Here is a 13,105-nt window from a genome sequence, read left to right on the forward strand (position 1 = left end):
CCCATTTTGTTTATAAATGTTACACTTAATAAAAATGGGATTCCAACCAGAATTAATATTTCTGCATTGCATTTCAGCTGTATATCCGTCTTACTTACAATATGGCATTATTCATTACGCATGCGTTGTAAGGTGAAGCATGGGGAAGAGTTCAGGAGAAGACTGCTTGGGTTCACGGAAGAAAAATCCTTTGGGGAGTATTGAATAGGTAGAATTCTGGCTGAAGAAGTGCCCGAGCTGCAGATAGATGGAGGCCAAGAGAATGCTTAGGAGAGGTATTGTATGTGCTTGCCCTTTGGTGTACCCTTTCTTCCCTAACTATCTACTTTGGCTACTGTTCCAGACAGGGTACTGACCTAGACAGATCTTTTTCTAACCCAGCATGCCTGCTCTTACTTTCTTATATTTGTATTGTGTCAGAATGCCGATATTTGTGATCACAATATCACTACATAGCAAATGATTCATGCACTTGCAGTGTACAGCTCAGATCTAAGCTTTTCAATAAAGTGAACAGAACAGAACAAATTTGAGAGAGGTTGTGCAGCCAGGTCCATTCATAGCTTTAGGGTTATTAGTGGAGAAGGGTGACTATGCAAATGGCAGTCTCTAAAAATAACTCCAGCATATGTTAAAACAATTCAAATATGCTGAAAGGACTGGAATAATCAATAGGAAAGAATAAAGTCAATGTTACTGACTGGAAACTTTATCATGAACCTAATTTCAAAAAAGAATGAAACAGAGAATGGAAAACAAGAGGCATCAAACTGATGGTTTGTAAAAGCAGCACACATAGGAAGTAAAATCGGAAGGACAAAGCAACCAAAATGTAAGTCTTCTGGCTAAAGAAAAAACCTATATATTTTAAATGCCTCCACTGTGATAAAGAAATCAAGGGTGAAATAGGATGATAGATAAATTCCAGCTAACTAAACCAAAACCCATCTCTTTGTTATTTACAATTAAAAAGTGAAAACCTAGATTTTCTGGCCAGTTAGTTTAACTTCATCATCAGACAAATTATTAACTTCATCACCTAGTAGTTGTGTTGAAGGAGCAAAATCTTAAGCAGCTACAACAAGGCAGAATGCTGAGAAGTAAAAGAAATCCATAAAGAGTGACATGGGAAATAGGGCCTTGCAGACGCTACAGCCTCTGCAGAAAGTACTGCAGCCATAGAACTTCCTAGACACACAGAAGAGAAGGAGGAAGCGGTGATGGATGGTTATAGGTAAAGGACAGAAGAAGGAACAAGTTGGAGGGAGGGGTTAGAAAAAGCTGCCTGTTCCAGTACCAAATTTTATATTGGAATTGTTACACATTCAGGAAGGGATTTTAGTACTTCCATTTGATGTTAAGTGGAATTACTTAAGTGCCTAAATCTGACAAAACCATCTAAAGCTACTTCTGACCTTTGATGTCTCTGGGCACCTACCTCTTCACCAGAGAACTAACCATTCCAATGTTACGTTTTTCACAGAATCACCCCCATTTCAGCTGAGGTAAATTGTGTGGTGTAATCCTCCATATAGGGCCTAATTTCAGTTTAGTGCTCAGTCCTCTCAGAGCTGCAGGGAACATGCTGAAAGCAATGAATTCAATACCAAACATTGTTTACACCAGCAATTTGCACATTTCGATCATGTCCTATTGTGCAATGATAAGAAGCAATACTTCTTTATATGACTGTAGTGTGTCACTTTTGAACATTGGAATATTATTCAAAAGAGGAAAGATGAAAGAGAATCCAGGGAAGTGAAGATGGAAATACTGGGAGACGTGACCTCAACCAAATGGAAACTCAGGTAAATATGCACTACTTGGGAATAAGCTAGCAACATGACTGAGTCTTTAATTACTTGCACATATTTGAGTCATAACATTGAAAAGCAGAGATCTTTTTTACATGTATAAAACAAAGTAAAGGGTTACATGTTAGTTTTTGCCCTTAAAAATTAGCCAGGTTTGTAATCCGTACCAACGGTTGCACTTCCCCCATTAGAAAAGGAAGCACTGTCATAGACTTGTGTTTTGTCTGTGTCCGTGTTGACTTTCTAGGTGCAATCAATGCCTATTGAATTCTGGCCATAATCTGAATTCAACTATAGGTCTACTACAGCAGTGTCTTGCACTGTTGGCATGTATTGCAAGAGATGTAGAGATCACCATTTCATTTCACATGGCCCCATACAGAATCATAAGATGGTGGTAAATTGCAGTCACTGCTAATACAGGATGAACTTCAACCAGAATTAGATGGAGACAAATGCTCCATTACTTCCTGCCAAATCTGTGAACAACCTATTCTCTTCAGAGATGTTTCCTCAGCTATAATGTCAGTGAAGTAATGGAATGATCTGTCTCAAGAGGAAGTGTTCATGCCAGCTCTCCTTGTCAGAATGAACAAATGCTATTCTTATGCCAGATATGTGAAAGGTTTCCATTCTGTACCTCCAGAAATGATGTCTTAATCCAATGTATTTCAGTAAAAATAAAAAGGTATGCACCTACTTTTCTCTTTAAAATGGTTTATAGATTTCACAGCTTGGCCAGCCTGAGATGCATTCACTAGGAATAGAGTGGTAAGTTAAGTAAAATTTCAAAGGTCTAATAAAATAGAAAATACTGTGCCATGCAAGGTTTAGACAGATGCCCAGAGCTCTCTTTCCATCCTATAACCAGTGCAAAGTCAGATTCACTTGGCCTTCAGGTCAGTCGTTTTCTAAGCTATAAAACCTGCATGGAGAGAAGGTAAAAAAAGTTCTTTCTTCTTCCTCCTTAGTTTAGCAGCATTCTCCCCAATCTCTATTGCTGGAGTTAGTTGGAAAGAAGAGCTTCATTCAAAGGCTTACAGGCAGCAGAGAGGGTCAACGCATACTCAGTATACAGAAGAAATGAATACAAAAAAGGAAGGATTTTTTTTTGGATCACAACCAAAGTCCGGGCTGAAAACTGTCAATGTGAGGGGCTTCGTGAAAGTCAGTCCTTCAAGTATGCATACATTCAACCAGTCTGCTAGGAACTGCAGGTATAGTTAGCTGTAGCTTCTTCAAGTTGACAGCAACACAGTTATAAAAACTGAATAGGCTTGACAAAAAGCAAAACAAACCCAGACAGATATCAATACAGACATGAAGAGTATGAAGGGACATGGACAGCACAAGTATGTGCAGATGCAGAAGGTGTCCCATTGACCAGAGACATCAGTAATTCATCTATGCTCTCCTGTTCTGGAACAGAGGTTTCAGAACAAAGGGAGGAGTATGTGATAAAAAATGTGTGGGGACAGATCCTCAGTTGGTGTGAAATACCATAGCTCATTTGGATTGAATGGAATGAAAGTTTTCACCAATTGAGTGTGCAACTCTGTTTTCTTGTAAACATCATCCCCTATGGTGGTGAAAGACAGCACATGGGATTTCTTGCTCATGCTCCTCTCCAGTCTGGTGGCAATACCTGTGGACTCAATCTCCTGGAGATCACAGGCTGCTGCAGAGGGGAGGAATATTGCTGTCAGCCAGAGAACTGAGCTGCTTCTGCAGCATTAGTGGATGGAAGCATGGGAAGATCTGTGCCCTGTGACTTCAGAGGAAGCTTCACCCCTGCCCTTCCAGATCTCTAGGCAGCAGCACTAACTGTTGAGTTATCTGCATCACAGTCTGCCTGAGCACAAGGAACACTGTCAGCAGACTGTCACTGTACTGAATGATGAGATAGGTTTTAAAAACATAGATAATAAAGTAATAGGAGCTAGTTCCTCAGGCAAATAAGAGAAAACGTGGTGGTGGGATGCTGCTGTGCATCCAGTCAGTTCTCAGGTGGCAGGAAGGCTTCAGCCTCTTAGCATTTCTGTCTGTGAAAGCTGTAGAATTCATTCCGTACCCCAGCTTCAAGGCATGTCCCAGATATCTGCGGGCAGAACTTCTCTGTCAGATGAAAAGTGGAAAACCACAAATGCAAACTGGAGCAGAAAGGAAGGCTGGGTAAGGATAGCAAGTGCAGAAGGCTCAGCTACCTCCACAACAGTCTGTGGGTTACAGGATCAGTGAATGGTGCCTACCGTTACCTTCTAGCAATGGCAGCTACAACTGTTTCTGCTCTGCTCTTCTCAGTAAAGTTCTGAAATGTGAGCAACCTGAATGAGTTATCTGTTAAACAGAAAGGAAAGAAATGAATGGTGGTGGGACTGAACATTCAGGTAGCTCCTCGCATGAAGGTGGAAAAGAAGATACACAAAGCACCTGTAAGGGAGGAGAGGAAAGCACAGCGAGACCTTTTGTTGGGGGAATATGGGAACTGGCAAAAGCGAAAGATGGAGCAGCAGGAATTGTCATAAAAAGCTGACTTTCTGGGTGGAGGATGAGACTGCAGAGACCCTGACACATAGCAGTGGGCACAAGGAGAGTGAACATGGAGTCTGTGATCCAGTGGGAAAACTGGGAACTGTAGTTAGAGTGGAAGAAAGAGAAGGTCAAGGTCTGATGGGTGAGCGGAGAATTCCTGATGAAGGATAGGACATGGACCCTGCCACGGCTGTCTGCAGCAACACCCTGAGCCTTAGGCACAAGTAGCCCCAGGGACTGACCGACCCTTATGACTTGGGCTACTGCCTGCCCTCTCTTCACCACGCATGTAAGCTGTTTCTGGGGGAGGCCGCAGCCTGGAGCCCTGTTACCTTGTCTCGCTGCGTGGGAAGCGCTCTTCCAGGCACGGCACCACAGGGGCAGCACATGAGGCGAGCAGTGGCCATGACAGGAAACTGGAAGTGTCCTGATATGGACTCTTCCTTTGAAGAAGGCAGAGGGGTGCTCCTGAAGGGTAGAGGAAAATGGGATCAAGATCCAAACGTTGGCTCTCAGAACATACGAATTTGCATTTTTCAATTAACTTGGAGCCTTATGCTAATTCTTGTTTATTCTTCTGCATGGTCTGTGGCTAGCCCTGAATTTGGGAGCCCCAGTGTGTGCAATGAATATGGCCTACCCTTGCCAAACAATATACAGTCCCCTTGGTGTGCGATCATCTCCTCAGCATCTGGAGATTGAGTCATTCTCAAGTCAGAGCAACCATATTTGGTTAAAATTGTATTTGGCTGTTGCAATTCATGGGATGCTGTGTGGTGTTGCTAGCTTGTTTGTGTCAGCTGTCCAGTGAATTACTGGCTGGAAGCTTCTCCTGCAATATAAATATTCCTTGCCAGCCACTGCAGTTTTATGTATAATTTTTTTGATAATTATCTAAGTCTTTTACTGCTGCCAAATAATTGCTTCCTTCACCCGTGTGATGTGGGACGCAGGCGTAGTGAGCCGTCCCTGCAGTTGCCAGCTGCAGATTACAAGGTGCTCTGAGATGGGGGTGCTCTGCTGTACAAAGGCCAGAGAGACAATGATTAAATACAAGTAGATTTTGATTAATTATTTTTCAAAGCTCTTGAAAACAAAGGGGGGAAGTGAATAATGCATTTAATGTCTAGGTTATTTGCATACTGTAAATCTTTAAGATATCTGAGATAAAGTTTACCCATACAAGGCAAGACAGCAGAACGGGCACCTTGTGAACGAAGAGCTGCGTGAGAGCAAAGGGCACCTGGGATCTCAAAAGTACGGTTCAGCACGGGAGGTTTCACTTCAATCTCAGGGCCGTGGGTGGAGAGCCATGCTTTGGCCTGCTTCTGTTCCTGGGCTTTTAATTGTATTATTATTACTCTCTGGATTGAGCTGGGAATCAAACCGCTATGAAAAAGAGAGGCAGAAAAGAGACATCTATAATGAACAGTAAGTACCATTGCTATTGTCAATTGCAAACAGATTGGCTCTTTGGTGGGTTTTAAGTGCTATTAATGGGAACAGAATGGCTTAAAAGTGTATTTTTTTTCCATACTCCTTGACAGATATATGTAGCTAAATGGTCCTTTTTTTTTTCCCCCCCACCATACTACAACAGGCCTCGTTTGTCCTCGGAGCAGGGTAACTTAGTTTTCCATACTGGCTCCAGCAAAAATATTGAATTTAGAACTGGACCACTGGGGAAAATAAAAATTAATGAAGAAGACCTTGCAGAGCTTTTTAGTCAGGTGATATAGTTACTTTTCCTTAGTATGTTTTTGTTTTCATCCTTGTACACTAATAGTTTAATTTTCTTTAAAAATTGTCTTAGCAACTTAGCAACTTTGATGTGGTTATTATGATTATTACTTTGTTATCTATGTCAGCACTCTAGTATCAACACAAGCTATTAAAGAATCATAAAGTGATCATATTACATAAAGTAATTAAAAGATTAAACTGTATATGGAACAGAGCCCTCTGTATTTAAGTGGACGTTATAATAGTAAAGTTCAGCAAGAATCGAACTTTTCTAATCTTTTGAGAAAGCAAAGCTTCTTTCACATCATCTCAGTCTGTTTTTTAAATTTAGGTGAGACAAAATACTGTTGATATTCAAGAACTTAAAAAAGGCATTGATGCCTCTCAGAACGTGTCACATCAGGTTGCTTTGCTGAATTCCAAGGTGAGTCTCGTGTATGCTACATTAAAGCTCTGATTTTTCCATTCCTCAGATTAACCTATTGACCTGATTCATTTCAGTATTTCTGGACTCCAGTTCAGGGAACTGGAGCACAGTCTATATCAGCTCATGTGTATGGCCTGATTCAGTATCTCTGGAGACAATGGAAATATTCCTGTAATTTGCTTAGTTTGCAGATACCAGGATCGTTCTGTTGTTCACTGTCAGCATTTCTATCCTCACATATTTATGGAAGTGAAATCCCACAAAATTCAGGAATGGGACCATGTCTGTTCTTATATGTGTTACAGAGATATTTCCTTCCATAGGTGAAATGGGCTGTAGAAATTAGCAGTGTAAAGAAAAGACTCATGAGGTAGTTCAGTCTGTTCCCTGCTACTGAAGATATTTCTCCAACAGAGGACTCTGAATCCTTTGTCTGATGTGGTTGCCAGTGCCTTCTGTTACAGTGTTGTCACAATTTCCTTATAGCCTGACAGACCTCCCTTTAGAGAAGCTGTCCTAATATATATCTGTCATTTTCACTGATTCAGTTTGAACTTGCTATTTGTAGTTACAACCCATTGAGTTATGGTGAACATTTTTTTTTGGCTCTCAACAGCAGGCTTTGTGTGACCAAGCACACCTGAGCAATCCTGTTGGAATAGTCACATTCTTGAAGTTAAGCACTCAAATACGTCTTCACAAGACTGTCTTTGTTTTTGTAGCCAAACTTGGACATATTGAAGCTGTGATTTTCCAGAGAGCCTAACATGCTGAAATCCCAGTGAAAGGGGACTGATTTGAACCCAGCTGGCATCTGGTTTGACATACCAGCTATTGTATTTTCTCAAAAGAAAATACTTTGTTAGCCTAATAGCAACCAGCATCCCAGCACCCCATCAGGCCAGCTCATATCTCTATGGTCACTACAATACCAAGCACAACATAATTTGCATTTCTGTTGCAGGTTGTGGATCTTGACATCAAACTTCAAAGCTTAGAGCAGGTGAGTAACTGAGAAACAAACTAAAGATCAAAAAAGAACAACCCAACCCCAGTAAATAAAGTAAGGTTACAATGATTAAATAGATAAATGATTTCTTTCCTCTCATGCATTACTCAGGAAAACTTTTTGTGGTAACAGGAGGTAAAAAAAAGCAAAGATTTATAGAGGAGGTGAAATGCCTTCCTACAAAATATAAACTGTGTAGGAGCCTGCATTCCTTAAAGGAAAAACAGTTGCAGACCCAAGAATAACAACCAGATACTAAGGAAAAATAAACTCTTCCTTCACTGATCTGTCAAGATGAAGACTTGAGCATTAAAACTGGATTTTTTCATTGTACTGGAAATAGCTCATTTTCAACAGCTTGTGACAAAGGCACAGCTACAGCTGCCAGTACAGGAAATCAAGAAGACAAGATAATCCTGCATCTAGAACCACAAATGCTCCGCCATTGAGGAACTGTCTCTATTAATGATTACTTCTTACAGAGCTTTCCTCTACGCAGTGTTTGCTGCTGGCCATCCTGAGTAAAGTGATCATTATTTTGTGCAGATATGAGCAAAACAGGTCAAAACCTTTGCAAGCTAACTTGGCTAAGAAAGAAAATTAAATCAAAAAAAAAAACAGCAAAAAGAAAAATGAAAAAAGAAAAAAAAGAAAAGGTTTGTCTTGGAAATCAATGCTAGTGAAACCCTACATAACCTCAAGGAACCTCATTTCCTCTCTTTGCCTGGGTTTCAGACTATCCGAAGGAAAGCGTGCAGTAGCAACCCCTGTCAGAACTCAGGGACCTGCATGAACTTGCTGGATGATTTCTTTTGCCTCTGTCCCAGCAACTGGCAGGTGAGTGTTTAGCTCCCTTGAATACACAATATGTATTTTGACTGTAAGCTTAATCTTGTCTTAGTGCATTTGTGGCAAAGCATATCTTTTTAAGATTGCTCAGGACCAAGTGAGACATACTGAACAGCAAAGTAGCCATATCAGACTCATCATTTGGTTTAAGTGCAGCACATTTGCTTCTCAAAAATATCAATATATCAAAAAACCCAAGCTCAAACCAGTGGCCACGCCCTGCACTGTTAAACGTGGGAAGTTCCATGAAGTCAGTGATGTTGCAGCAGTTTCCACAACAGAAAGTTTGTCTTTCCTTCTTGCTGAGCAGAGCGAACTGAATTGCATACCTTGCTGTTGATCTTATGTGAAAATATAGAGAGAATGGGGAAAAGGAAGGCTGTTTTTTCAAGAAATAAAACAAATGTGAGTGTAAGTAATCAATCCCAGTCTGAGTTTTTGAAATTCAAAGACTTTAATGGCATAGGCCTTCATGGTGCTAGTGCATGCATTTGGAGACTGAAAAGTTCTATCTTTCTCTCAAATGCTCTCAACCTGAAAGTTGTCCCAGCAAAATTTGGGTCAAAATTGCTGTGCTTTCAGTTTTAATAAAACAGCATCTTATAGAAAAACAGTTTGCCAGAAAGTTTTCTGAGCCATTTGCTAGGAAGTTGGACAGTACAGGGGATGATAGTACTATGATGTCCATATGCTTTCTACAAACATCTGAAATATTTTATCCCTCGTTTGACTGATACCTAGGTTAACAAACACAGCTGAACAGTAGAGTTTTGTTTTAATGTTTTATAAAGGAAACTGTGTTGATAGCAGCCTATGGTTTATATATCTTTGGAAAAGATATTAAACATTAGCTTCATGGTTTGCTTCATTTCTCAGTTATTTGGAAAATAAACTGGTTTTCCATTTCATCTTAGGGCCTGCTCTGTTCAGTGGATGTTGATGAATGCCAGATTTATGCTGGAACAGCATTAGGCTGCCAGAATGGAGCTACATGTGTGAACACACCAGGCAGCTATAGGTAACTTTTCAAAACTGTATACAAAAATCCTATCTAAAGTACTCTGTCACATTTGTACCAAATATTGCATCTGCAGTACAAGTTCTAGGCACAATATTTATCTAATATCAATGCACTGTGATCCCTTTGAGTCTGAGAGCACAAAATTCTTAATACCTTGTACACCCAACCCCACCGCAGACACAGAATGCTCTCTGAAACATCACTTCCGAGAGGCAACAGAAAAAGAGCAGAAGGAACTAGAGTTATTAGATATCCATGCTGGGAATGGAGGCTGCAAATCGGAGCCTGGCCCAGGTGATCTGGATCTTCACCTTAGTGGAAAGCTACTGCGCTGGCATTGTGGACAAGGAGGTGAGATGCAGCATGCTGGCCTCTAACCAGCACACCCCACTGTGCTGACCCACACAGCAGGATTATCATCCCTCCGTTATCACCTACCCCTTGAGACAGATGGGAGCGAGGAGATGGTGGAGGTGAGCAGGAGCAGAGCTTTGTCCCTGGCAAAGGCTTTCAGTTGCTGGAAGCCTACAGAAAACATGGGCACCCTTGCTCAGTGGCATTCCCAGCACACCACGTAACTCTACAAAATGCCTTCACCCCCTCCAAATATATGGGCACTGCTGAGACTGTAGCAGAGCAAACAATACCCCATGCTGTCAGGGAGAAAGGAGAAACACTGCACTGCCTGCAGCTGGCTGGCGAGGGGGGATGCTTGGGGTGCCTGTGTACGGGCCCCCGTGGACATGGGGTCCCTGGGGCTTACCGCACTCTGGCTATGCCTGTCCTCAGTGCAGTCCTTATTCAGCTTCTTAGGGGACATGCTCTTGTTTACAGGGCACACTGGCCTGAACGTTCTGCATCTTATTTTCCATAGTGGCAAATAATCTGGTAAATAAATAACTTTCTGATATAATACAAAGCTCTCCCTGTGCAATGGGAACAAGCAGGCTGCAGAGCATGCCACAGCTTTCTGCAAAGCGTTTTGTCCTCGGTTTCAGCATGAAAATCTTAGCCCCCACAAATATTTGCTTGGCATAACACCAGCTTATAATGCTTTGTCAGTTCTTGTAAGAACCTCTTAAGAGGGAAATTCTCATGCAGTGCTCCTCACATTTCAGCATTAACACAGAGCCTGCTGAGATATTTCTTAGTGCATCATGCTTCTTGTCAGCTTTTCTTTGATTTTGAAGGAGGTTTTAGCTGCTTGCAGCTGTAGCCAACACAGACATTTGTCAAGGAAACTACTCACAAAGCAACCTATCTTTGCTTGTTGTTTCTTACTGTGCTCAGTAATGTGGCATATAGGTGTGTGACTAAAGTAAGGTCTGAGAAAGCAAAACTTTCTCACGAGTGTTGCCATTGTGTTAATATAGTTATGATTCTTCAAAATCTATTCTTAAATGTAATTCTTCCCCTCCTCAGTACTTGCTGAATCAGTACCTTCTGAAAAGTAAGTCCTCTTTATAATTCATCCAAATCTCAATATTCTTGCTTTTGCATTATGCCTTCAGGATTATTGTTCAGTCCTTTCCCCAACTGCCTGTGTGTCTTCGGGATATATTTGCTTATTTCTGAGTGCTCCCTAGACGCTAAGTCCTTGCCCAGGTACAGTGTGACATGGCTTTTTCCAGCACTCGTGAGAACATTGCTGCTGATTCTTCCACAGCTCTGGACTCCAAGTCACCCCATATGCTCTTGGCATAGTTACATACATTAGTGTGGACTGCATGTGAGGAAAATGGTGCTTTTTGGCTTCCCAAAGCACTCAGAGATAACTGAAGGCCGGGGCAGCAGTGAATCAGGTAGACAGTCAAATGGAGGATACTGCAGTCTTCACTCCCTGCATACCTTAAGCCCTAACTCAGGAAAGCACTGAAGTATGAGGAAAAAGAGCAGGTATTTAAATGCTTTCCAGAATCAGGACCTGAATAGGACATTGCATCATTTGGGCAAGCTTGCAGAAGTCCCCATGTCCATCAGACTTCTGTGTCATACCCAGAATAACAGGCGCCTCAGCGTGACATAGCTTTAGCAACGGGAGAGAACCAGGGCAGCGCCAAGCTGCAGCTGCAATTTGGCCAAAGCTCCTTGGGGCACAACCTGCCTTATGAAGCTGTTCTCTAAGCAATTTCAAGTGAGTAATAGATTAATCTTTGCCAGACTAGGTGGAAGAGAGTGCCATTTTCCCCCTTCTTAGGAACCATTTTGATCACCTTGGTCTGTCCTTTGGAGTTGAACATGAAGCTCTGGAGTGTACTTTGAGCATAAAAATGTGATCTGGTTCCCTGACCTGTTGCCACTGTACTTGTCCAGGTTGAACTGCTGCATCTGGGAGACGGTTTTGGTGTATCTGCAGGCTCGCATAATAATAAACATGTGGTTTCCCAGTCCTGCAGACCACAGTTAAGCATTAAACTATTGTGTTTTTTTTCAAGGCTAAGTTCATGGGGGTTGCTTGCCATGTGAGCAGTGTTTAGTAGCCTGCAATTGGCTTATCAAATTAATTTTTCAACTGTACATGTGACAGCCAGCAGGAATACTGACGGCTCATTAAAACACTGCTCCAAGGTCCAGATCAGCTGCACTGGAATACTCGGATTCAAATTCTACAGATAAAGACTTTTACAGAGTATTTTTCTTTAGCCAGCTTAACAGCAATTCAACAGGGGTGTGTAATTACCACTTTTCTCTGTAAAGAGCAAATACCTCTGCACATACTTGCTTCCCCTTTCATTTTAATACCAAGCTAGCTAACTGATAGGGGGCTTTCCATAGGTTTTTCTCCCATTCAATTTGTTGTTACATTTGAGAGAGCCTCAGATTCAGTCCGTGTGAAAACAAAGGGCCAGAGAAAAGGGAAATGTTACTTGGTGGCTCGGAAGCTTCCCATTTCAATCCCACTGGGTATGTGCAATGCTGTGAATAAGGTGTGCTCTAAAAATAACAACACATTTCAGCTGGCAGCCTGCAGGCCAGGTCCCTCCTGCAGGATGCATCCCTTCAACCCGCGAGTTTGTTCTCCCTACCTCCCCAGCCCCAAATGCCTCCTCTTCTCTGCCACGCTTATCTGAAAACTGGGCCGGCAGCTGCCGCTTGCAGAGGTGGAAGTGCGAGGGTGCCCCGCTCCCACGGCGGGCAGCAGAGCCTGCCAGCCACACGTGCAGGGGAGAAAGGGACCCAGCTGTGCCACCCCCTGGATGAACGCCCTGCGGCAGCAAAGCTGCTGGAGGAGGAAAAGGCAAATCCACCATCTCCTTTGGTGGCTACTGCATTTTGCACAGAGCCCTGCTTTGGTGGGGTGTGCCAAGAAAGGTAACTGGCTTGAGTCACTCTGGAGAGATGAGTGGGGACGTTCCTAGGTTATGGATGTTGAATAATCTTAGATATGAGATAAGCACCAGTCCTCCTCATGCCAAGGCCTTTCTGTGTATCACTAGAGGCAGCTGGTATCATATGAGGATCCTAAGCTAAAATGCAAATTTTAGGTGCTCTCTGACTTATGTTGGGAATTCCAGGTTCCCAATCTCCCTAAATATCATGTTAGATATTTCCCTTTTTCTGGATCTGCACTTAGGAATGTAACACGGGACTGCGGATTCCCCTACACGGTCAGACACTCAAAGCTGTGCACAAGTCCTGTGTGGTTCCTCAGTCTCTGCTGAACAGAGCCTTGCCTCTGTGCACCATTATTAATGGGGATGTCAGTATTG

At 42.3% G+C, this 13,105-nt stretch overlaps 1 protein-coding gene across 3 annotated transcripts in view; it reads left to right on the forward strand.

Moving 5' to 3' along the window:
* The first annotated feature begins 5,605 nt into the window (after positions 1–5,605).
* CUBN (cubilin) overlaps positions 5,606–13,105 on the forward strand; it is a 152,286-nt gene continuing 144,786 nt past the window's right edge. Inside the window, exons 1-6 of one of the 3 annotated variants that reach the window (XR_010387583.1) lie at positions 5,606–5,777; positions 5,947–6,076; positions 6,421–6,513; positions 7,481–7,519; positions 8,261–8,362; positions 9,289–9,392. Coding sequence is in view for 2 of the 3 variants with exons in the window: in XM_026098657.2 (XP_025954442.2) it covers positions 5,659–5,777; positions 5,947–6,076; positions 6,421–6,513; positions 7,481–7,519; positions 8,261–8,362; positions 9,289–9,392 (587 nt within the window). In the remaining variant the exon portion in view is untranslated. The remainder of the gene's footprint in view (positions 5,778–5,946; positions 6,077–6,420; positions 6,514–7,480; positions 7,520–8,260; positions 8,363–9,288; positions 9,393–13,105) is intronic. The other 2 variants (XM_026098657.2, XM_064505984.1) reach the window with 2 other exon arrangements.

This window comes from Dromaius novaehollandiae, chromosome 2 (genome assembly GCF_036370855.1).
Source record: "Dromaius novaehollandiae isolate bDroNov1 chromosome 2, bDroNov1.hap1, whole genome shotgun sequence".
NCBI classification, from domain to species: Eukaryota; Metazoa; Chordata; class Aves; order Casuariiformes; family Dromaiidae; genus Dromaius; species Dromaius novaehollandiae.